We start from the raw sequence: 25,645 nt of genomic DNA, 5'->3' as shown, positions 1-25,645 counted from the left end.
AGGGCAGTATGGGAGCCGAGTGCAGGGCAGTATGGGAGCCGAGTGCAGGGCAGTATGGGAGCCGAGTGCAGGGCAGTATGGGAGATGAGCCGAGTGCAGGGCAGTATGGGAGATGAGCCGAGTGCAGGGCAGTATGGGAGACGAGTGCAGGGCAGTATGGGAGACGAGTGCAGGGCAGTATGGGAGCCGAGACCGGGCAGTATGGGAGCCGAGGACCGGGCAGTATGGGAGCCGAGTGCAGGGCAGTATGGGAGCCGAGGACCGGGCAGTATGGGAGCCGAGGACAGGACAGGGCAGTATGGGAGCCGAGTGCAGGGCAGTATGGGAGCCGAGGACAGGACAGGGCAGTATGGGAGCCGAGTGCAGGGCAGTATGGGAGCCGAGGACAGGACAGGGCAGTATGGGAGCCGAGTGCAGGGCAGTATGGGAGCCGAGACCGGGCAGTATGGGAGCCGAGGACAGGACAGGGCAGTATGGGAGCCGAGGACCGGGCAGTATGGGAGCCGAGGACAGGACAGGGCAGTATGGGAGCCGAGTGCAGGGCAGTATGGGAGACGAGCCAAGACCAGGGCAGTATGGGAGCCGAGTGCAGGGCAGTATGGGAGCCGAGGACAGGGCAGTATGGGAGCCGAGTGCAGGGCAGTATGGGAGACGAGCCAAGACCAGGGCAGTATGGGAGCCGAGTGCAGGGCAGTATGGGAGACGAGTGCAGGGCAGTATGGGAGCCGAGTGCAGGGCAGTATGGGAGCCGAGTGCAGGGCAGTATGGGAGACGAGTGCAGGGCAGTATGGGAGACGAGTGCAGGGCAGTATGGGAGACGAGTGCAGGGCAGTATGGGAGCCGAGACCGGGCAGTATGGGAGCCGAGGACAGGACAGGGCAGTATGGGAGCCGAGGACCGGGCAGTATGGGAGCCGAGGACAGGACAGGGCAGTATGGGAGACGAGTGCAGGGCAGTATGGGAGCCGAGTGCAGGGCAGTATGGGAGCCGAGACCGGGCAGTATGGGAGCCGAGGACAGGACAGGGCAGTATGGGAGCCGAGTGCAGGGCAGTATGGGAGCCGAGACCGGGCAGTATGGGAGCCGAGGACAGGGCAGTATGGGAGCCGAGGACCGGGCAGTATGGGAGCCGAGGACAGGACAGGGCAGTATGGGAGCCGAGTGCAGGGCAGTATGGGAGCCGAGTGCAGGGCAGTATGGGAGACGAGTGCAGGGCAGTATGGGAGCCGAGTGCAGGGCAGTATGGGAGACGAGTGCAGGGCAGTATGGGAGCCGAGTGCAGGGCAGTATGGGAGACGAGCCAAGACCAGGGCAGTATGGGAGCCGAGTGCAGGGCAGTATGGGAGCCGAGGACAGGGCAGTATGGGAGCCGAGTGCAGGGCAGTATGGGAGACGAGCCAAGACCAGGGCAGTATGGGAGCCGAGTGCAGGGCAGTATGGGAGACGAGTGCAGGGCAGTATGGGAGCCGAGTGCAGGGCAGTATGGGAGCCGAGTGCAGGGCAGTATGGGAGACGAGTGCAGGGCAGTATGGGAGACGAGTGCAGGGCAGTATGGGAGACGAGTGCAGGGCAGTATGGGAGACGAGTGCAGGGCAGTATGGGAGCCGAGTGCAGGGCAGTATGGGAGCCGAGACCGGGCAGTATGGGAGCCGAGGACAGGACAGGGCAGTATGGGAGCCGAGGACCGGGCAGTATGGGAGCCGAGGACAGGACAGGGCAGTATGGGAGACGAGTGCAGGGCAGTATGGGAGCCGAGTGCAGGGCAGTATGGGAGCCGAGACCGGGCAGTATGGGAGCCGAGTGCAGGGCAGTATGGGAGCCGAGTGCAGGGCAGTATGGGAGCCGAGACCGGGCAGTATGGGAGCCGAGGACAGGGCAGTATGGGAGCCGAGGACCGGGCAGTATGGGAGCCCAGGACAGGGCAGTATGGGAGCCGAGTGCAGGGCAGTATGGGAGCCGAGTGCAGGGCAGTATGGGAGCCGAGTGCAGGGCAGTATGGGAGACGAGTGCAGGGCAGTATGGGAGACGAGTGCAGGGCAGTATGGGAGACGAGTGCAGGGCAGTATGGGAGACGAGTGCAGGGCAGTATGGGAGCCGAGGACAGGACAGGGCAGTATGGGAGACGAGTGCAGGGCAGTATGGGAGACGAGACGAGGACAGGGCAGTATGGGAGACGAGTGCAGGGCAGTATGGGAGACGAGTGCAGGGCAGTATGGGAGACGAGTGCAGGGCAGTATGGGAGACGAGTGCAGGGCAGTATGGGAGACGAGTGCAGGGCAGTATGGGAGACGAGCCAAGACCAGGGCAGTATGGGAGACGAGTGCAGGGCAGTATGGGAGACGAGTGCAGGGCAGTATGGGAGACGAGTGCAGGGCAGTATGGGAGACGAGTGCAGGGCAGTATGGCAGACGAGTGCAGGGCAGTATGGGAGACGAGTGCAGGGCAGTATGGGAGACGAGTGCAGGGCAGTATGGGAGACGAGCCAAGACCAGGGCAGTATGGGAGCCGAGTGCAGGGCAGTATGGGAGCCGAGTGCAGGGCAGTATGGGAGCCGAGTGCAGGGCAGTATGGGAGCCGAGTGCAGGGCAGTATGGCAGACGAGTGCAGGGCAGTATGGGAGACGAGTGCAGGGCAGTATGGGAGACGAGTGCAGGGCAGTATGGGAGACGAGTGCAGGGCAGTATGGGAGACGAGTGCAGGGCAGTATGGGAGACGAGTGCAGGGCAGTATGGCAGACGAGTGCAGGGCAGTATGGGAGACGAGTGCAGGGCAGTATGGGAGACGAGTGCAGGGCAGTATGGGAGACGAGCCAAGACCAGGGCAGTATGGGAGCCGAGTGCAGGGCAGTATGGGAGCCGAGTGCAGGGCAGTATGGGAGCCGAGTGCAGGGCAGTATGGCAGACGAGTGCAGGGCAGTATGGGAGCCGAGTGCAGGGCAGTATGGGAGACGAGTGCAGGGCAGTATGGGAGACGAGTGCAGGGCAGTATGGCAGACGAGCCAAGACCAGGGCAGTATGGGAGACGAGTGCAGGGCAGTATGGGAGACGAGTGCAGGGCAGTATGGGAGCCGAGTGCAGGGCAGTATGGGAGCCGAGTGCAGGGCAATATGGGAGACGAGTGCAGGGCAATATGGGAGACGAGTGCAGGGCAGTATGGGAGACGAGTGCAGGGTAGTATGGGAGACGAGTGCAGGGCAGTATGGGAGACGAATGCAGGGCAGTATGGGAGGCGAGTGCAGGGCAGTATGGGAGCCGAGTGCAGGGCAGTATGGGAGCCGAGTGCAGGGCAGTATGGGAGCCGAGTGCAGGGCAGTATGGGAGCCGAGTGCAGGGCAGTATGGGAGCCGAGTGCAGGGCAGTATGGGAGACGAGTGCAGGGCAGTATGGGAGAGGAGTGCAGGGCAGTATGGGAGCCGAGTGCAGGGCAGTGTGGGAGATGAGCCGAGTGCAGGGCAGTATGGGAGCCGAGTGCAGGGCAGTATGGGAGCCGAGTGCAGGGCAGTATGGGAGCCGAGTGCAGGGCAGTATGGGAGATGAGCCGAGTGCAGGGCAGTATGGGAGACGAGTGCAGGGCAGTATGGGAGACGAGTGCAGGGCAGTATGGGAGATGAGCCGAGTGCAGGGCAGTATGGGAGATGAGCCGAGTGCAGGGCAGTATGGGAGACGAGTGCAGGGCAGTATGGGAGATGAGCCGAGTGCAGGGCAGTATGGGAGACGAGTGCAGGGCAGTATGGGAGATGAGCCGAGTGCAGGGCAGTATGGGAGCCGAGTGCAGGGCAGTATGGGAGCCGAGTGCAGGGCAGTATGGGAGACGAGTGCAGGGCAGTATGGGAGACGAGTGCAGGGCAGTATGGGAGAGGAGTGCAGGGCAGTATGGGAGCCGAGTGCAGGGCAGTGTGGGAGATGAGCCGAGTGCAGGGCAGTATGGGAGCCGAGTGCAGGGCAGTATGGGAGCCGAGTGCAGGGCAGTATGGGAGCCGAGTGCAGGGCAGTATGGGAGCCGAGTGCAGGGCAGTATGGGAGATGAGCCGAGTGCAGGGCAGTATGGGAGATGAGCCGAGTGCAGGGCAGTATGGGAGACGAGTGCAGGGCAGTATGGGAGACGAGTGCAGGGCAGTATGGGAGCCGAGACCGGGCAGTATGGGAGCCGAGGACCGGGCAGTATGGGAGCCGAGTGCAGGGCAGTATGGGAGCCGAGGACCGGGCAGTATGGGAGCCGAGGACAGGACAGGGCAGTATGGGAGCCGAGTGCAGGGCAGTATGGGAGCCGAGGACAGGACAGGGCAGTATGGGAGCCGAGTGCAGGGCAGTATGGGAGCCGAGGACAGGACAGGGCAGTATGGGAGCCGAGTGCAGGGCAGTATGGGAGCCGAGACCGGGCAGTATGGGAGCCGAGGACAGGACAGGGCAGTATGGGAGCCGAGGACCGGGCAGTATGGGAGCCGAGGACAGGACAGGGCAGTATGGGAGCCGAGTGCAGGGCAGTATGGGAGACGAGCCAAGACCAGGGCAGTATGGGAGCCGAGTGCAGGGCAGTGTGGGAGCCGAGGACAGGGCAGTATGGGAGCCGAGTGCAGGGCAGTATGGGAGACGAGCCAAGACCAGGGCAGTATGGGAGCCGAGTGCAGGGCAGTATGGGAGACGAGTGCAGGGCAGTATGGGAGCCGAGTGCAGGGCAGTATGGGAGCCGAGTGCAGGGCAGTATGGGAGACGAGTGCAGGGCAGTATGGGAGACGAGTGCAGGGCAGTATGGGAGACGAGTGCAGGGCAGTATGGGAGCCGAGACCGGGCAGTATGGGAGCCGAGGACAGGACAGGGCAGTATGGGAGCCGAGGACCGGGCAGTATGGGAGCCGAGGACAGGACAGGGCAGTATGGGAGACGAGTGCAGGGCAGTATGGGAGCCGAGTGCAGGGCAGTATGGGAGACGAGTGCAGGGCAGTATGGGAGCCGAGTGCAGGGCAGTATGGGAGACGAGTGCAGGGCAGTATGGGAGCCGAGTGCAGGGCAGTATGGGAGACGAGCCAAGACCAGGGCAGTATGGGAGCCGAGTGCAGGGCAGTATGGGAGCCGAGGACAGGGCAGTATGGGAGCCGAGTGCAGGGCAGTATGGGAGACGAGCCAAGACCAGGGCAGTATGGGAGCCGAGTGCAGGGCAGTATGGGAGACGAGTGCAGGGCAGTATGGGAGCCGAGTGCAGGGCAGTATGGGAGCCGAGTGCAGGGCAGTATGGGAGACGAGTGCAGGGCAGTATGGGAGACGAGTGCAGGGCAGTATGGGAGACGAGTGCAGGGCAGTATGGGAGACGAGTGCAGGGCAGTATGGGAGCCGAGTGCAGGGCAGTATGGGAGCCGAGACCGGGCAGTATGGGAGCCGAGGACAGGACAGGGCAGTATGGGAGCCGAGGACCGGGCAGTATGGGAGCCGAGGACAGGACAGGGCAGTATGGGAGACGAGTGCAGGGCAGTATGGGAGCCGAGTGCAGGGCAGTATGGGAGCCGAGACCGGGCAGTATGGGAGCCGAGTGCAGGGCAGTATGGGAGCCGAGTGCAGGGCAGTATGGGAGCCGAGACCGGGCAGTATGGGAGCCGAGGACAGGGCAGTATGGGAGCCGAGGACCGGGCAGTATGGGAGCCCAGGACAGGACAGGGCAGTATGGGAGACGAGTGCAGGGCAGTATGGGAGCCGAGTGCAGGGCAGTATGGGAGCCGAGTGCAGGGCAGTATGGGAGACGAGTGCAGGGCAGTATGGGAGACGAGTGCAGGGCAGTATGGGAGACGAGTGCAGGGCAGTATGGGAGACGAGTGCAGGGCAGTATGGGAGCCGAGGACAGGACAGGGCAGTATGGGAGACGAGTGCAGGGCAGTATGGGAGACGAGACGAGGACAGGGCAGTATGGGAGACGAGTGCAGGGCAGTATGGGAGACGAGTGCAGGGCAGTATGGGAGACGAGTGCAGGGCAGTATGGGAGACGAGTGCAGGGCAGTATGGGAGACGAGTGCAGGGCAGTATGGGAGACGAGCCAAGACCAGGGCAGTATGGGAGACGAGTGCAGGGCAGTATGGGAGACGAGTGCAGGGCAGTATGGGAGACGAGTGCAGGGCAGTATGGGAGACGAGTGCAGGGCAGTATGGCAGACGAGTGCAGGGCAGTATGGGAGACGAGTGCAGGGCAGTATGGGAGACGAGTGCAGGGCAGTATGGGAGACGAGCCAAGACCAGGGCAGTATGGGAGCCGAGTGCAGGGCAGTATGGGAGCCGAGTGCAGGGCAGTATGGGAGCCGAGTGCAGGGCAGTATGGGAGCCGAGTGCAGGGCAGTATGGCAGACGAGTGCAGGGCAGTATGGGAGACGAGTGCAGGGCAGTATGGGAGACGAGTGCAGGGCAGTATGGGAGACGAGTGCAGGGCAGTATGGGAGACGAGTGCAGGGCAGTATGGGAGACGAGTGCAGGGCAGTATGGCAGACGAGTGCAGGGCAGTATGGGAGACGAGTGCAGGGCAGTATGGGAGACGAGTGCAGGGCAGTATGGGAGACGAGCCAAGACCAGGGCAGTATGGGAGCCGAGTGCAGGGCAGTATGGGAGCCGAGTGCAGGGCAGTATGGGAGCCGAGTGCAGGGCAGTATGGCAGACGAGTGCAGGGCAGTATGGGAGCCGAGTGCAGGGCAGTATGGGAGACGAGTGCAGGGCAGTATGGGAGACGAGTGCAGGGCAGTATGGCAGACGAGCCAAGACCAGGGCAGTATGGGAGACGAGTGCAGGGCAGTATGGGAGACGAGTGCAGGGCAGTATGGGAGCCGAGTGCAGGGCAGTATGGGAGCCGAGTGCAGGGCAATATGGGAGACGAGTGCAGGGCAATATGGGAGACGAGTGCAGGGCAGTATGGGAGACGAGTGCAGGGTAGTATGGGAGACGAGTGCAGGGCAGTATGGGAGACGAATGCAGGGCAGTATGGGAGGCGAGTGCAGGGCAGTATGGGAGCCGAGTGCAGGGCAGTATGGGAGCCGAGTGCAGGGCAGTATGGGAGCCGAGTGCAGGGCAGTATGGGAGCCGAGTGCAGGGCAGTATGGGAGCCGAGTGCAGGGCAGTATGGGAGACGAGTGCAGGGCAGTATGGGAGAGGAGTGCAGGGCAGTATGGGAGCCGAGTGCAGGGCAGTGTGGGAGATGAGCCGAGTGCAGGGCAGTATGGGAGCCGAGTGCAGGGCAGTATGGGAGCCGAGTGCAGGGCAGTATGGGAGCCGAGTGCAGGGCAGTATGGGAGATGAGCCGAGTGCAGGGCAGTATGGGAGACGAGTGCAGGGCAGTATGGGAGACGAGTGCAGGGCAGTATGGGAGATGAGCCGAGTGCAGGGCAGTATGGGAGATGAGCCGAGTGCAGGGCAGTATGGGAGACGAGTGCAGGGCAGTATGGGAGATGAGCCGAGTGCAGGGCAGTATGGGAGACGAGTGCAGGGCAGTATGGGAGCTGAGTGCTAGGTGAACAGTTCACTATGTAACTAGAGGAATGTTAAAGCTGCTTTGGATGTGACTATAGTAGAAAACTACAAATGAAGTGATGTCCGGCTGACTGAGAGTCTCTGGATACTACAGTAGGACTAGAGCTATATACCAGGCCTGCGCCTATACACCATGCTGGGGGCTATATACCAGGCCTGCGCCTATACACCATGTCCGTGCTGATATACTGGACCTATCTCTATATACTGGGTCCCTTACTTCGTGTATAATCTTCTGACCACGTCATGTGACCCTGACACTTTCTTCTTGCTTTCGGACAGGGTTTAGGATGTTGCCTGCGGTGATTTTGGATTTCCCCACCTGACCTGGAAAACTCCGCAGAACTGCCGGGAATCATGTTGTGCCGTAGTAAGGCCAAGCTGCTGGTCGCCTCTTTGTTCCTGCTGTCTGTGGTCTCCTGGTTGTACCTGTCTACGGGCGACGCAGGATGTGAGTGTTACATATGGCTGGTATAGATCCGATCATATATAGCTATACGCTCTGTCCCCTATCTAATGTATATGGGGCTCTCCTGATTGCCGGGATAATATTTAGGGTTCGGGTTCCTCCATGGCTGATTCCTTGTTCCTGTGGATTTCTCTGTATACGCCATCACATAGACTGCTATCTATAAACCTACCTATACTGTCCTGTACTGCCCTATAGTGTCCTGTACTGCCTTATACTGTCCTGTCCTGCCCTATAGTGTCCTGTACTGCCCTATAGTGTCCTGTACTGCCCTATAGTGTCCTGTACTGCCCTATAGTGTCCTGTACTGCCCTATAGTGTCCTGTACTGCCTTATACTGTCCTGTACTGCCCTATAGTGTCCTGTACTGCCCTATAGTGTCCTGTACTGCCTTATACTGTCCTGTACTGCCCTATAGTGTCCTGTACTGCCCTATAGTGTCCTGTACTGCCCTATAGTGTCCTGTACTGCCTTATACTGTCCTGCCCTATAGTGTCCTGTCCTATAGTGTCCTGTACTGCCCTATAGTGTCCTGTACTGCTCTATAGTGTCCTGTACTGCTCTATAGTGTCCTGTACTGCTCTATAGTGTCCTGTACTGCTCTATAGTGTCCTGTCCTATAGTGTCCTGTACTGTCCTATACTGTGTCCTGTACTGTCCTATAGTGTCCTGTCCTATACTGCCCTGTACTGCCCTATACTGTCCTGTACTGTCCTTCCCTATAGTGTCCTTCCCTATAGTGTCCTGTCCTATACTGCCCTATAGTGTCCTGTCCTATACTGTCCTGTACTGCCCTATAGTGTCCTGTCCTATAGTGTCCTGCCCTATAGTGTCTTGTACTGCCCTATACTGTCCTGTACTGCCCTATACTGTCCTATAGTGTCCTGTACTGCCCTATACTGTACTGTCCTATAGTGTCCTGTACTGTCCTATAGTGTCCTGTCCTGCCCTATACTGTCCTGTACTGCTTCCTGTACTGCCCTATACTGTCCTGCCCTGCCCTATACTGTCCTGCCCTATACTGTCCTGCCCTATACTGTCCTGCCCTATACTGTCCTGCCCTATACTGTCCTGTCCTGCCCTATGCTGTCCTGTACTGCCCTATGCTGTCCTGTACTGCCCTATAGTGTCCTGTACTGCCCTATAGTGTCCTGTACTGTCCTATAGTGTCCTGCCCTATACTGTTCTGCACTGCCCTATACTGTCCTGTCCTGCCCTATGCTGTCCTGTACTGCCCTATGCTGTCCTGTACTGCCCTATAGTGTCCTGTACTGCCCTATGCTGTCCTGTACTGCCCTATAGTGTCCTATAGTGTCCTGCCCTATACTGTTCTGCACTGCCCTATACTGTTCTGCACTGCCCTATACTGTTTTGCGTCCAGTCTTTTCTTATCGGGTGTAACTTGTGTTTTTGTGACGTGTTCTTGTTCGCCCCCCGTTGTCTAGATTGCGGTTTTCCTGTAATGGTTTGGACGTATATTTTTCCGTATACGTCCAGCACACACGTATATGGCCCTGATATATAAGTCGCCCCATTGTTTCCCTCAGATGGGCCGTCTCCGGGGCTCTCGCCTCCTCAGCTTCCCCCCAGAGCGTCCTCCATGCAAGATCTGGAGATGAAACTCCAAGAAGCGGAGGAGGAGAACCGGCGGCTGCGGCTGCAGTTGGGAGAACTGCGGAGCGACGATCACGAAGGCGACAACAGTAGTCGATGTTCACAGCGGAGCCTGACCGAGAAGTGTGAGGTGAGCCGGCGCCGCTGATCTCCGCTTATTCCTTCTTCTTCCACTCTTTGGGGGTCAGGATGTCACATGGTGGACAGGACCTTGGGGCGTAAAGACATCCTGCCCTACATAGCGGGGTCAGTATATATCACCATCTATAGGAGCCCGGTATTATATAAAGCAGTTTGGGCAGTGTATAGTGCTATGTACAGGGGGTGAGGGTCCTGTATGGTCTTACAGAGGATTTGGAGCTATATACGGCTGGTACGCCTGACTCTGCTCTTATGTGTATAGGCGGAGCCTTAGGGGACCTGTAGAGGGTGCAGGTGCCCCCCCCATTGTCCAAAATTAAAGGGGATGTGCAGGCATAAACCTTTAAATCAGCCGGGTCTCTTCTGGAGTTCTGAAGCCACTGATTGGCCTCTGTGGTCATGTGACTGCTGATTGGCCTCTGTGGTCATGTGACTGCTGATTGGCCTCTGTGGCCGTGTGACTGCTGATTGGCCTCTGTGGTCATGTGACTGCTGATTGGCCTCTGTGGTCATGTGACTGCTGATTGGCCTCTGCGGTCATGTGACTGCTGATTGGCCTCTGCGGTCATGTGACTGCTGATTGGCCTCTGTGGTCGTGTGACTGCTGATTGGCCTCTGTGGCCGTGTGACTGCTGATTGGCCTCTGCGGTCATGTGACTGCTGATTGGCCTCTGTGGTCATGTGACTGCTGAGGTCAGAGGCTTTGCTGGAACTCCAGAAGAGACCCGGGAGAATCCGCCGGAGCAGAAGACCGCGGGCTGTGCAGGAGGACACCAGGGCGGGCATAGTTGCTTTTGTATTTTTTTGTTTTTTCACTGGCCCGGCTGATTTAAAGGTTAAAGTCGTTCTCCATTTTTGCCAGGACTTCCCCTTTAATCTATTAGACTGTGTCTTGTGGCTGCTGTGATAGGAGAGAATGAGGATCTAGAGTTTCCTTGCGCTGGGCCTGTGCGGGGTCTGCAGCGTCTTATTCCAGGTTCCTCAGTAACTCCTCCGGTCTTTCTCGCAGCTCATCCATGTTGCCATTGTTTGTGCCGGCCATAACAGTAGCAGAGACGTAGTGACCCTGGTCAAGTCCATTCTGTTCCACAGGTAGGTTCGGTATTTGTTTATAGGGTGTCGGACTTAAGGGGGCGCTGCAGGATTTAGCGCTGCTGTGAGTGGCGTATTTTGAGCCCCCGTGTCCTGCAGCGCCCCCCACAGGCTGTTCATGGCTTGTGACCTAATCTGTCCCTGTTTGGCTTCTATAGGAGGAATCCTCTCCACTTCCATCTGATCACAGATTCTGTCGCCCGACGCATTTTAGGTAATTTATTCCAGACCTGGATGGTCCCGTCCCTGCAGATCAGCTTCTACAACGCCAGCGACCTCAAGGTAAGGCCAGGGGTGGACTTACTGCACATGACAAGGACCCCCCCCCCCCTCTTCTCCCCTCCCCCCATTACCGATCTCCCTATGTTATGAGGATTCCCACCTCACGTCCAGACCAGTAAATTCTGCTGATGTGGGGCCCGGATTATTTTGGGGCTTTCAGATAATGGGGCAACCTGACAGGATCCTCGCGGAGCCCTCGGGGGAGGAGTCTTAGCGCCATGGCCTCTGGGAGCCCTGCAGAGTTGCTCCCCTATAGACAGACTGTGTGCAGCGCCACCTGTTGGGCTCACGCTGTAGTCACACGTCCGATCCCTTCTCCTACCTTGTCATGTCTTTCCCCCACAGCCTGAAGTTTCGTGGATCCCAAATAAACATTACTCGGGTATTTATGGCCTGATGAAGCTGACGCTGACTAAAGCGCTGCCCTCTGACCTCTCGAAGGTCATCGTTCTGGACACGGACATAACCTTTGCCACAGACATAGCCGAGCTTTGGGCCATATTCAGGAAGTTCACAGGTAATCCAGGCTGTGGCCCCGGCCCTGAGTCTACACGAGGGCCCATCTTTCGGCCCCTCCAGTCAGGATTTAACCCTTTGTCTTGTCTCATTCCAGGCGAGCAGGTCCTGGGCCTGGTGGAGAATCAGAGCGACTGGTACTTGGGCAACCTGTGGAAGAACCATAAGCCGTGGCCCGCGCTAGGCCGAGGATTCAACACCGGTAAGCAAACCCTGGCCGGGACACTACAACCCCCATTCTGTGCCGCGGTGTCTGATCGGTGACTTCTCCCCTCCCCCAGGGGTCATCCTACTTCTGCTGGATAAATTGCGTCAGATTGGCTGGGAGGAGACCTGGCGCCTGACCGCGGAGCGGGAGCTGATGAATATGCTGAGCACGTCGCTGAGCTGTATCCAGGTGAGGAGGGGTTAATTGCAGGGGCGTCCTCTGCGGCCCCGGGTTATAGAGGTTTGGAGGATGAATCGGTGTCTTCTCGTCTAGGATATATTCAATGCTGTGATAAAGAGCGCCCCCCGCCCTGGTCTACGAGCTCCCCTGTTACTGGAACGTGCAGCTCTCCGATCACACCCGCCCTCTGAGCAATGCTACCGAACTGGCCGATCTGAAGGTGAGGTCATCAATGTGTGATGTCATCAGATAGAAAACCCCTCCCGTCATCTACTGGGCATCAAGTCCCGAATCGGGTCACAACTGTAACCCTCCTCCCCCCACTTATCTGACTTATCTGACTGGGACCTGCCTTAATATCCCTTTAAGAAGGAGACAAGTGTCAGAAACGTACGACGAGTATATAGTAATAGAAGCGAGAAATTCCTAAGATAAGGCGATTGTGTCGAGCCGTGAGCGACATTCCCAAGGCCCGCCTGGACCCGTGCGCTGTATCTGCCTAGTGTCCGGGGGGCGGAGCTGTGATTTAGGACCCCTGTGATTGTGTCTCTGGGCCTTGTATGTGCTGGATTATCAGACACCAAACCGCAGGAATGCGTGCAGGAGTCGGTGCCGGGGATGTTGCGTCGCTCCGGCCCCCTAATAACATATCTGATTATTTCCTTCCCGCCCGCAGGTTATTCACTGGAATTCCCCTCATAAACTCCGCGTCAAGAACAAACACGTCGAATTGTTCCGGACCCTGTACCTGACATTTCTGGAGTATGACGGCAGCCTCCTGCGCCGAGAGCTGATCGGCTGTCCTAGTGACAAGGAGCAGGAGGTGAGAGCGGGCGTGATGGTGACCGCCATGTTAGTCCTGTGCTCAGTCAGTGATACACAGCGACCCCCGCCCCTCCTCCCATTTCTAATCATCGCTTTCCTTTGCTCACAGGAGGCCTTGGAGGATCTGGACGAGGAAGACGTCTGCTATGATTTCCGTAGAGAACGTCTTGCGTCTCACCGCGTCCACCTCTCGTTTCTTCCGCACCAGACCTTAGCGGAGGACCCCAATGACGTGACCCTGGTGGCGCAGCTCTCCATGGACAGGCTGCAGATGCTGGAGTTGATCTGCAGACATTGGGAGGGTCCGGTCAGCCTGGCCTTGTACCTGTCGGACGCAGAAGCTCAGCAGTTTTTACGTTACGCTCAGGCCTCGGAGGTTTTGCAGTCTCGGACCAACATTGGCTACCACGTAGTCTACAAGGAAGGGCAGCTTTACCCCGTGAACCTCCTGCGGAACGTCGCACTGAGGAACGCACAGACGCCATACGTCTTCTTGTCTGATATTGACTTCCTGCCGATGTATGGACTGTATGAAAGCCTGAGGTGAGTCCTGTACATGGGGTGAGGGGTGAACCCCTGGGACCACCATCAGCCCTGACAATGGGAGGGGGGGGGGGGGAGTTTAGTGTCCCGAGTCATTCCCCATCTGATCGCTGTGCGTTCGCTGTCAGATGAGCGGCTGTCCACGTCTTGGTGTGTTATAGAGCTGGGACCAACCTCTACCCCCCCCCATTATATACAGATCACCGGGCTGATGGGCGATCCCTGTAAATACAGACCCTCGGGTGCCGCCACGTAAAGGTCCCCCCCTTCCCCCCGAGCACAGCGGCGGTTCTCGGATTGACTTCACTTTTCTTGCTGTATTTTTTACCGTCTTGGTTTTGTCCTTAGGAAATCGGTGATTCAGGAGAATTTGGCCAAAACGCAGAAAGCTCTGATCGTTCCAGCCTTTGAAACCCTGCGATACCGTCTGTCCTTCCCTAAATCCAAAGCCGAGCTGCTCTCCATGCTGGATATGGGGGCGCTCTACACCTTCCGGTAAGATTAGGCCGAGCGCAGTGTAAAGGTTCCGTCATGTGGAACTATGGACAAGTGCTGCCCCCTGCTGGTCACTAGAATTACATCTCCTCTAATAGAGATCTGATTAACTGAGCGCATCGAGTACAGACTGTGGTCACTATATACTGTATATACTGTGCTCGGGGATCAGCCCCCCCCCCCCATACTCCGCACTACTGCTCACTATATACTGTATATACTGTGCTCACCCTCCGCACTATTGGTCACTATATACTGTATATACTGTGCTCGGGGATCAGCCCCCCCCCCCCCCATACTCCGCACTACTGCTCACTATATACTGTATATACTGTGCTCACCCTCCGCACTATTGGTCACTATATACTGTATATACTGTGCTCGGGGATCAGCCCCACCATCCTCTGCACTACTGCTCACTATATACTGTGCTCACCCCCATCCTCCGCACTACTGCTCACTATATACTGTATATACTGTGCTCGGGGATCAGCCCCCCATACTCCGCACTACTGCTCACTATATACTGTATATACTGTGCTCGGGGATCAGCCCCACCATCCTCTGCACTACTGCTCACTATATACTGTGCTCACCCCCACCCTCCGCACTACTGCTCACTATATACTGTATATACTGTGCTCACCCCCCACCCTCCGCACTACTGCTCACTATATACTGTATATACTGTGCTCACCCCCACCCTCCGCACTACTGCTCACTATATACTGTATATACTGTGCTCGGGGTCAGCCCCCCATACTCCGCACTACTGCTCACTATATACTGTGCTCACCCCCACCCTCCGCACTATTGGTCACTATATACTGTATATACTGTGCTCACCCCCCCCCATACTCCGCACTATTGGTCACTATATACTGTGCTCACCCCCACCCTCCGCACTATTGGTCACTATATACTGTATATACTGTGCTCACCCCCCCCCATACTCCGCACTATTGGTCACTATATACTGTGCTCACCCCCACCCTCCGCACTATTGGTCACTATATACTGTATATACTGTGCTCACCCCCACCCTCCGCACTATTGGTCACTATATACTGTATATACTGTGCTCGGGGATCAGCCCCCCACCCTCCGCACTACTGCTCACTATATACTGTGCTCACCCCCACCCTCCGCACTATTGGTCACTATATACTGTATATACTGTGCTCACCCCCCCCATACTCCGCACTATTGGTCACTATATACTGTGCTCACCCCCACCCTCCGCACTATTGGTCACTATATACTGTATATACTGTGCTCACCCCCACCCTCCGCACTATTGGTCACTATATACTGTATATACTGTGCTCACCCCCCCCCATCCTCCGCACTATTGGTCACTATATACTGTATATACTGTGCTCACCCCCCACCCTCCGCACTATTGGTCACTATATACTGTATATACTGTGCTCACCCCCCATCCTCCGCACTATTGGTCACTATATACTGTGCTCACCCCCACCCTCCGCACTACTGCTCACTATATACTGTATATACTGTGCTCGGGGATCAGCCCCCCATCCTCCGCACTACTGCTCACTATATACTGTGCTCACCCCCACCCTCCGCACTATTGGTCACTATATACTGTATATACTGTGCTCACCCCCCCCCATACTCTGCACTATTGGTCACTATATACTGTATATACTGTGCTCACCCCCACCCTCCGCACTATTGGTCACTATACACTCACCGGCCACTTTATTAGGTACACCATGCTAGTAACGGGTTGGACCCCCTTTTGCCTTCAGAACTGCCTCAATTCTTCGTGGCATAGATACAACAAGGTGCTGGAAGCATTCCTCAGAGATTTTGGTCCATATTGACATGATGGCATCACACAGTTGCCGCAGATTTGTCGGCTGCACATCCATGATGCGAATCTCCCGTTCCACCACATCCCAAAGATGCTCCTCTATTGGATTGAGATCTGGTGACTGTGGAGGCCATTGGAGTACAGTGAACTCATTGTCATGTTCAAGAAACCAGTCTGAGATGATTCCAGCTTTATGACATGGCATTGCATTATCCTGCTGAAAGTAGCCATCAGATGTTGGGGACATTGTGCTCATAAAGGGATGGACATGGTCAGCAACAATACTCAGGTAGGCTTTGGCGTTGCAACGATGCTCAATTGGTACCAAGGGGCCCAAAGAGTGCCAAGAAAATATTCCCCACACCATGACACCACCACCACCAGCCTGAACCGTTACCGATACAAGGCAGGATGGATCCATGCTTTCATGTTGTTGACGCCAAATTCTGACCCTACCATCCGAATGTCGCAGCAGAAATCGAGACTCATCAGACCAGGCAACGTTTTTCCAATCTTCAATTGTCCAATTTCGATGAGCTTGTGCAAATTGTAGCCTCAGTTTCCTGTTCTTAGCTGAAAGGAGTGGCACCCGGTGTGGTCTTCTGCTGCTGTAGCCCATCTGTAGCCTCAAAGTTGGACGTACTGTGCGGCGTTCAGAGATGCTCTTCTGGCTACCTTGGGTGTAACGGGTGGCTATTTGAGTCACTGTTGCCTTTCTATCAGCTGGAACCAGTCTGGCCATTCTCCTCTGACCTCTGGCATCAACAACGCATTTCCGCCCCCCACAGAACTGCCGCTCACTGGATGTTTTTTCTTTTTCGGACCATTCTCTGTAAACCCTAGAGATGGTTGTGCGTGAAAATCCCAGTAGATCAGCAGTTTCTGAAATCCTCAGACCAGCCCTTCTGGCACCAACAACCATGCCACGTTCAAAGGCACTCAAATCACCTTTCTTCCCCCCCATACTGATGCTCGGTTTGAACTGCAGGAGATTGTCTTGACCATGTCTACATGCCGAAATGCACTGAGTGGCCGCCATGTGATTGGCTGATTAGAAATTAAGTGTTAACGAGCAGTTGGACAGGTGTACCTAATAAAGTGGCCGGTGAGTGTATACTGTATATACTGTGCTCACCCCCCCCATCCTCCGCACTATTGGTCACTATATACTGTATATACTGTGCTCACCCCCCATCCTCCGCACTATTGGTCACTATATACTGTGCTCACCCCCACCCTCCGCACTACTGCTCACTATATACTGTATATACTGTGCTCGGGGATCAGCCCCCCATCCTCCGCACTACTGCTCACTATATACTGTGCTCACCCCCACCCTCCGCACTATTGGTCACTATATACTGTATATACTGTGCTCACCCCCACCCTCCGCACTACTGCTCACTACATACTGTATATAATATACTCACCCTCCGCACTATTGATCACTATATACTGTGCTCACCCCCAACCTCCGCACTATTGGTCACTATATACTGTGCTCACCCCCACCCTCCGCACTATTGGTCACTATATACTGTATATACTGTGCTCACCCCCACCCTCCGCACTATTGGTCACTATATACTGCGCTCGGGGGATCAGCCCCCCCATCCTCCGCACTATTGGTCACTATATACTGTATATACTGTGCTCACCCCCCATCCTCTGCACTATTGGTCACTATATACTGTATATACTGTGCTCACCCCCCCATCCTCCGCACTATTGGTCACTATATACTGTGCTCACCCCCCATCCTCCGCACTATTGGTCACTATATACTGTGCTCACCCCCCATCCTCCGCACTATTGGTCACTATATACTGTGCTCACCCCCCCATCCTCCGCACTATTGGTCACTATATACTGTATATACTGTGCTCACCCCCCCATCCTCCGCACTATTGGTCACTATATACTGTATATACTGTTCTCACCCCCCCATACTCTGCACTACATACTGTATATAATATACTCACCCTCCGCACTATTGATCACTATATACTGTGCTCACCCCCCATCCTCCGCACTATTGGTCACTATATACTGTATATACTGTTCTCACCCCCCCATACTCTGCACTACATACTGTATATAATATGCTCACCCCCATCCTCCGCACTACTGCTCACTATATACTGTGCTCACCCCCCATCCTCCGCACTATTGGTCACTATATACTGTGCTCACCCCCCATCCTCCGCACTATTGGTCACTATATACTGTATATACTGTGCTCACCCCCCATCCTCCGCACTATTGGTCACTATATACTGTATATACTGTGCTCACCCCCCATCCTCCGCACTATTGGTCACTATATACTGTGCTCACCCCCCATCCTCCGCACTATTGGTGACTATATACTGTGCTCACCCCCCCATCCTCCGCACTATTGGTCACTATATACTGTATATACTGTGCTCACCCCCCCATACTCTGCACTACATACTGTATATAATATGCTCACCCCCATCCTCCGCACTACTGCTCACTATATACTGTGCTCACCCCCCATCCTCCGCACTATTGGTCACTATATACTGTGCTCACCCCCCATCCTCCGCACTATTGGTCACTATATACTGTATATACTGTTCTCACCCCCCCATACTCTGCACTACATACTGTATATAATATGCTCACCCCCATCCTCCGCACTACTGCTCACTATATACTGTGCTCACCCCCCATCCTCCGCACTATTGGTCACTATATACTGTGCTCACCCCCCATCCTCCGCACTATTGGTCACTATATACTGTATATACTGTGCTCACCCCCATCCTCCGCACTATTGGTCACTATATACTGTATATACTGTTCTCACCCCCCCATACTCTGCACAACATACTGTATATAATATACTCACCCTCCGCACTATTGATCACTATATACTGTGCTCACCCCCCATCCTCCGCACTATTGGTCACTATATACTGTATATACTGTGCTCACCCCCATCCTCCGCACTACTGCTCACTATATACTGTATATACTGTGCTCACCCCCCATCCTCCGCACTATTGGTCACTATATACTGTGCTCACCCCCCATCCTCCGCACTATTGATCACTATATACTGCATTGGATCGGTTGTTCTCCTTGTTCTGATATTTGTGCCGGTGCTTTCGCTCTCAGATACCACGTGTGGGAGAAGGGACACGCACCGACTGACTACGCCAAGTGGAGAATCGCCACAACTTCGTACCGCGTTGATTGGGCACCAAACTTTGAGCCCTACGTGGTCGTCCGGCGAGATTGTCCCGAATACGATGAGCGTTTCCTGGGCTTTGGCTGGAACAAAGTGTCTCATATTATGGAGCTGGATGCCAAGGTCAGACACGGAGCTCAGTAGGGTAAAGGGGTCGTGTGTTTTGGGGTTTTATTCTCTTATTATTGGGTCGGACTCGTTCAGACTACAGGCGTTAGCGTGCGTGCGGCCAGTCTCTCCATTTCCTATATACCCAGGCTCATCCCCCGGCAGGGTCGTGTATCTGTGCTCATTGCTGTAGGTCTCGGGCATATGCTGAGGACTCTGCTGACCCTGCGCAGTGTTCAGGACATCGGTAATGTTGAGGCGTCTTTCCCGCTGTCTGACCTTTGTCTTGTCCCCGTCTCCAGGGCTACGACCTCGTGGTGCTCCCCAACGCCTTCATCGTCCACATGCCGCACGCCCCGAGCTTTGACATCTCCAAGTTCCGCTCTAGTGAGAACTATCGCCTGTGCGTGCAGACGCTGAAGGAAGAATTTCACCAGGACTTGTCCAGGAGATACGGTTCTGCCGCTCTGAAGTATATTGCCGCTGAGAGGACCCGGTGACCTTCCACCTTGTATGGACCTCCGGCCTCGGCGCCCCAGTCCTCCAGCGCTTTGGTTGAGTGTATTGGTTCACTCTGTGCCTGGGCTCCGCTGCCTTACTGAAGAGGGTCCCTGCGTTTTCGTAGGGATCGTTGTGCCTCTTACAGATGAGCTGAATCAGCAGAACTTTTTGTGATTTCTTTGTTTTCCTCCTGAGGCATCTCAAGACAATCAGCAGAATGGGAAGATGCCGCGCTGTATCCTGCTCACTGGACCCTTTGACCACTGCTCCGGCCTGGATTTTCTATATATTTTATTTATTTATGACGGATTTCCACGAGACGTAACGCGGCCGGACCGGATTCCTGCTGACACGTCATTACACTTTTTGTTTTTTTCTAAAGAGAATCTAATGCCAATAAAGTTCTGTACAATTTCTTATTTTCTAACTTTCTGATTGTCCGTTCATCTAACACCACCTAGACATGATTGGAAGGTTCGGACCCCGGCGCCCCCTCCCCCCCCCATATTATCCCCTCAGGAATTCGCCCTGTTCAGCCTAATCTTCCAGACTTGGATGTTTTCTTATAATCTTGTGACCGGGGGATTGTGTTGCCTTTGGATCTATCAGCAGCTTGGTGGGGAGGGGACGGTGTAAATCTGCTAGGGGTGCACGACCAAGTAAGTGTTTAGTGATTCCCCCCTCCATGTGCCCAGGTGACCCCTTTATATCTCAGTTCAGTGGTTTTTGGTGCAGTAAGTTATGTGACGTGCATGTCTGACCTCGCAGAGCAGGAGAGAAGCGGCGCCTGGAGCAGCGGCCGGAGAGGAGAAGCTGCTGCTGACGACGAGCTCGGGAAATTCCACCTAAAAATTTAACAATTTACTATTACACAGGAATATCTAGAGGATGAAACTGCCGTTACTTGGTGTGTGGAGGATGGCGGTGCTCAGGACACCCACTATGTACTAGGGTAAGGATTTAGCCGCTGGGTCAGGCGCCCCGGATCCCGGCCTGTATTAGGGCTGTGAGTCCTGTCTGGATTAGAGTTTCAGAAACCCCTGGATAGGCGTCTGCAGCGGTGATAGACAAGGTCCGGTCATGGGGATGACGACTTGTACGGCCGGAGGACACAAAGAGCTTCTGTATTGTGCAGCAGGCGTCAGGCGCCATAATACAGCCGGCGCCCTGGTATGTAAATGTACAGCACCTAAAGAGAGAACAGCCATGACCAGTGTCAGAGGGAGGGGCTCACAGACACGGGGGTGACAATGGCCTTACATGGTGGTCTGTACAGCATTACAATAACCCCCCCCAACATAAGAGGTAACACTGACCTTTCTGGTCCTGCCGCTCGGGCTCTTGTGTCTCAGGCTCCGGCCGCCTCGGTCTTGGCCCTATGGGTCTCGCTGTCCGTACACTCCGGGATACTAATACAGAACAAGTCACTGAATACACAAGTTACATCAACTACAACTCTCAGCATGTCCTGGCTGTATACGGAGCCTGATTATGATGAAGTCACCTCGAGATATCAAACCCCTTATCCATCCATAGAGCCTGCACTTACCTAGGAGTGATACCAGAGCGCCCCCTGCTGGTAAACACCGGACACACAGCCTTGGGCAGGGATGGAATTACTTGCACCGCACCTGAGATGTCATAGTCTATGGACATCCGACCACATCAGCAATAACAGGACAGTCAGAACCAAACTCAGCGGCCATTAAACTGGTGCACAAGGAGCGGTCACTGCCCAGATTGGTAGCCCTCAGTGTACACCCGGCTACTGCCCTATACGTCTCCATGCACCTTATTATCTGCATCAGGTTTACTTGTAGCCGCAGACGCGTCGCTCTGCACACGAGCTGTAAACAAAAAAGCAGAGCCGATTCTCATCACACTATAAAGTGCTGCAACATGGGCGACCCTTAACCCTCGACTGACCTGGTGCGGCACGTCGAAAACCATTGCTCACATGAAATCCAGAACCTGTATGTGTAAGCAAGACTACATATGTACATAGACACACACATATACATAATATACAGATATATACACACACACACACATACGTACAGTCATGGCCAAAAGTTTTGAGAATGATACAAATATTAATTGTTACAAAGTCTACGGCTTCACTTTTCCTAATGGTAATTTGCATATACTCCAGAATGTTATAAAGAGTGATCAGCTTAACAACAATTACTTGTAAAGTCAATATTTGCCTAGAAAATGAACTTTATCCCCCAAAACACATTTCAACATCATTGCAGCCCTGCTTTAAAAGGACCAGCTAACATGGTTTCAGTGATTGCTCCAGTAACACAGGTGTGGGTGTTGATGAGGACAGGGCTGGAGATCAATCTGTCATGATTAAGTAAGAATGACACCACTGGACACTGTAAAAGGAGGCTGGTGCTTGGCATCATTGTTTCTCTTCTGTTACCCATGGTTATCTCTAAAGAAACACGTGCAGTCATCATTACACTGCACAAAAATGGCCTAACAGGGAAGAGTATCGCAGCTAGAAAGATTGCACCTCAGTCACCAATCTATCGCATCATCAAGAACTTCAAGGAGAGAGGTTCCATTGTTGGCAAAAAGGGTCCAGGGCGCCCAAGAAAGACCAGCAAGCGCCAGGACCGTCTCTTAAAAGTGTTTCAGCTGCGGGATCGGGCTACCAGCAGTGCAGAGCTTGCTCAGGAATAGCAGCAGGCAGGTGTGAGTGCATCTGCACGCACTGTGAGGTGGAGACTCTTGGAGCAAGGCCTGGTCTCAAGGAGGGCAGCAAAGAAGCCACTTCTCTCCAGAAAAACCATCAGGGACAGACTGATATTCTGCAGAAGGTCCAGGGAGTGGACTGCTGAGGACTGGGGGAAAGTCATTTTCTCTGATGAATCCCCTTTTTGATTGTTTGGGACATCTGGAGAACAGCTTATTGGGAGAAGAGGAGGTGAGCGCTACCACCAGTCTTGTCTCATGCCAACTGTAAAGCATCCTGAAACCATTCATGTGTGGGGTGGCTTCTCAGCCAAGGGAATCGGCTCTCTCACAGTCTTACCATGAATAAAGAATGGGACCAGAATGTCCTCCAAGACCAACTTCTCCCAACCGTCCAAGAGCAGTTTGGCCATCAGCAATGCCTTTTCCAGCATGATGGAGCACCTTGCCATAAAGCAAAGGGGAGAACTAAATGGCTCTGGGAACAAAACAGAGAGATTTTGGGTCCATGGCCTGGAAACTCCCCAGATCTTAATCCCATTGAGAACTTGTGGTCAATCATCAAGAGACGGGTGGACAAACAAAAACCTACAAATTCTGACAAAATGCAAGCATTGATTGTGCAAGAATGGACGGCTATCAGTCAGGATTTGGTGCAGAAGGTGATTGAGAGCTGCCAGGGAGAATTGCAGAGTCCTGAAGAAGAAGAAGGGGCAACACTGCAAATATTACACCGCTGCACTAACTCCTTCTAACTGTCACTATAAGCTTTTATTACTCAGAATAGGATTGCAATTCTATTTCTGTATGTGATAAAACATCTGAGAAACACAGAAACCAGAGGGAGCAGATCATGTGACAAGAGGAGATTTGTGGCATTCTCAGAACTTCTGGCCATGACTGTACATACATATTTATACAGACGTGTGGTTTTACGTAAAGGGGCCAACCAGCAGGATCGGAATAGATTAAACACAACACCCCCTCCCCCCCATCCAGCTCAGTCCCATTCCAGTGAAGCTCATGGACACACAGATTTGGGGGCCGCCCCGTGGGGGGTTCGGTGCTCAGAAATAACATGACAGTTTTCATTCAGTTTTATTTAATAAAAATGTTAAAATAAATAGATACAAATTGATCGGACGCTCTGTGTGCTCGCCCCGCCCCGCCCCCACCCACCAGATCCCTAAACTCTAAGCACAGTTTTACCAAAACTGAAAACACAGACTTCCAATGTTACAGAGAAGGCAGAGTATTTGCAGTTTCACTACCATCGGGCCTGGAAAAAAATATAATGTATATTAAAAAAAAAACAAAAAGAACAAAAAAAACAAAAACATAAAAAAAGTTCCCGTTACAATAATAAGGAACGTCCTCAATTTATACGAAAACTTAATTATACATTTCTTTCTATAGAAAAAAGGTATATTACAAGATTCTCTTCATTATCAGATCAACAGGTCACCCATTATTTTTTTTCCTTATTATTTTTTTTAACCCTAAAATGCAGCACAAGAAGCTGTGAGAGTCCGCACAGGGCCGAGTGGCGAGGGCCCCGCACAGGGCCGAGGGCGAGAGCCCCGCACAGGGCCGAGTGGCGAGAGCCCCGCACAGGGCCGAGTGGCGAGAGCCCCGCACAGGGCCGAGTGGCGAGGGCCCCGCACAGGGCCGAGTATGAGAGTTTGCGGATCCCAGACACTACTGGAAGTGTTCGGTATTATTAGTAAGAACTATTGCTCCTAGGCTGAGAACAGAAAATAAGGGGGGGGGAGGGGCTACAGCAATGTAACCAGGGGAGGGAGGGGCTACTTCAATGTAACCAGGGGTGGGGCTACTGCAATGTAACCGAGGGAGGGGCTATTGCAATGTAACCGAGGGAGGGGCTATTGCAATGTAACCGAGGGAGGGGCTACTGCAATGTAACCAGGGGAGGGGGTGCTGAGGTTACAGATACTGCTCACACAGAGGGGCGCGGGTACCCTTGGGCACTGCTTGGTTCTATGTATTATAATTGGGGGGTGGGGGGGGTGGAGACTCCTCACACTTTGGGACCAGGAAGAAAAACAAAAAGTGAGAATGATCCATAGAGAGCCCTTACATTAATAACCGGGGGAGACTTGGAGGGTCGGAGGAGGACCTGCCCCTTTAACACTGCATTAGGAGACGCTGGGACTGTTCTGTATGGAGCGTTTACGTCACCGCGGAGCCTGCGCTGTAAATCGCCACCGTCCCTCAACTACCCCACAAATATATGATATGGTGCAGAGGTCGCCGCACGGACACCGGAGACATCTAATAACCTAAAAACTCCGCTATAATAAATGAGATAATGGAGTGTATACAGCGGGGGCGGACACTGTATACGGGGGAGGGGGTGGACACTGTATACGGGGAGCAGATACTGTATACAGGGGTGGACGCTGTATACAGGCAGGGGGTTCAATGGCCGCTTATACTGTGGACATGGGAGAGGGGCACTGAATAAACCACCACAAACCATCGCTGCTTCCAAGTGTTCTCCTCTCTATTCTGAGGTTCAGGAAAGGGCTGAATGTAAAGACGAAACACAAGAACCCCAAAAGATGATGAAGTCCCCCCTTATGGTCCGAGAGAAATCCAGGCCGGACAATCTGGTTGGTAGATCGGCCAGACCCCCCCACAGACCAGAACTCCTCACATTGTAGTGACTTTCATGCTGAGCGCTGCGTTGTCTCTGCCGCCTCCTTGTGACCCCACTGTCCTATATACCGGGGGGCCGCAGGCAGGTACGTACAGTATATAGGGGCTGGATTTTCCTCCTGACTCCCCCCTCTATGTGCACCCTCGGCTGAGCCTGCTTGTACATGGGGTATCCCACAAGGTCTTTGTTTCTGGTTTTTCCCCATCTTCTACATAACGCCTGTGTGCACAGTCACGGCCCGTACATGTCACACCGACCACCGCGAGCCGCCACCTTCAGCACCTCCCCCATTATCAGTAAGCACACACGGAGCCTTGGTCAGTCCCTGGACTGTGCACCCCGATCCCCGGTCTTATCTACGCGCACACACACCTGCAATGATAGGCTAATGCAATAAGGCACTGTGGACGGCGCTCACTGCATCTATTCCTGGGGGGGGGGGGGGGGGGGGGACAGAATGGATTTATATCTGGGTCAGGGATGATGGAGAAACAAATGCTCCATCAGTCGGCGACTAACCTAGCCATGAAGAGCCGATGGGTCACTAGAGATAGAAAGGCGCAGGCCGAGGTGTCGGGGTCAGAGCCGCAGGCAGGTCAAAGAGCACGAAGAGAAAACATGGGGGCAATAAGCAAAATATAACCCCCGGACCCCTCATGTCTGGTCAGGGATATCTGCTCTACCACTGGCCGCTGCATTGACCAGCCCAGACCACAACACGGCCCCCTCCGACCCCTG

At 54.5% G+C, this 25,645-nt stretch overlaps 1 protein-coding gene across 1 annotated transcript in view; it reads left to right on the top strand.

Moving 5' to 3' along the window:
* LARGE2 (LARGE xylosyl- and glucuronyltransferase 2) overlaps positions 1-19,925 on the top strand; it is a 51,112-nt gene extending 31,187 nt beyond the window's left edge. The window contains 14 exon segments of the mRNA XM_075280796.1: positions 7,776-7,944; positions 9,510-9,706; positions 10,727-10,809; positions 10,968-11,091; positions 11,437-11,608; positions 11,705-11,809; positions 11,889-12,004; positions 12,089-12,118; positions 12,120-12,215; positions 12,672-12,818; positions 12,930-13,363; positions 13,712-13,858; positions 18,843-19,038; positions 19,326-19,925. Of these exon segments, the coding sequence (XP_075136897.1) occupies positions 7,851-7,944; positions 9,510-9,706; positions 10,727-10,809; positions 10,968-11,091; positions 11,437-11,608; positions 11,705-11,809; positions 11,889-12,004; positions 12,089-12,118; positions 12,120-12,215; positions 12,672-12,818; positions 12,930-13,363; positions 13,712-13,858; positions 18,843-19,038; positions 19,326-19,523 (2,139 nt within the window). The 5' untranslated portion in view covers positions 7,776-7,850 and the 3' untranslated portion in view covers positions 19,524-19,925.
* Positions 19,926-25,645: the final 5,720 nt, after the last annotated feature.

Source organism: Leptodactylus fuscus, chromosome 7 (assembly GCF_031893055.1).
Source record: "Leptodactylus fuscus isolate aLepFus1 chromosome 7, aLepFus1.hap2, whole genome shotgun sequence".
NCBI classification, from domain to species: Eukaryota; Metazoa; Chordata; class Amphibia; order Anura; family Leptodactylidae; genus Leptodactylus; species Leptodactylus fuscus.
The sequence above is the reverse complement of the archived record's forward strand: the minus strand, read 5'-3'. Positions and strand labels throughout refer to the sequence as shown.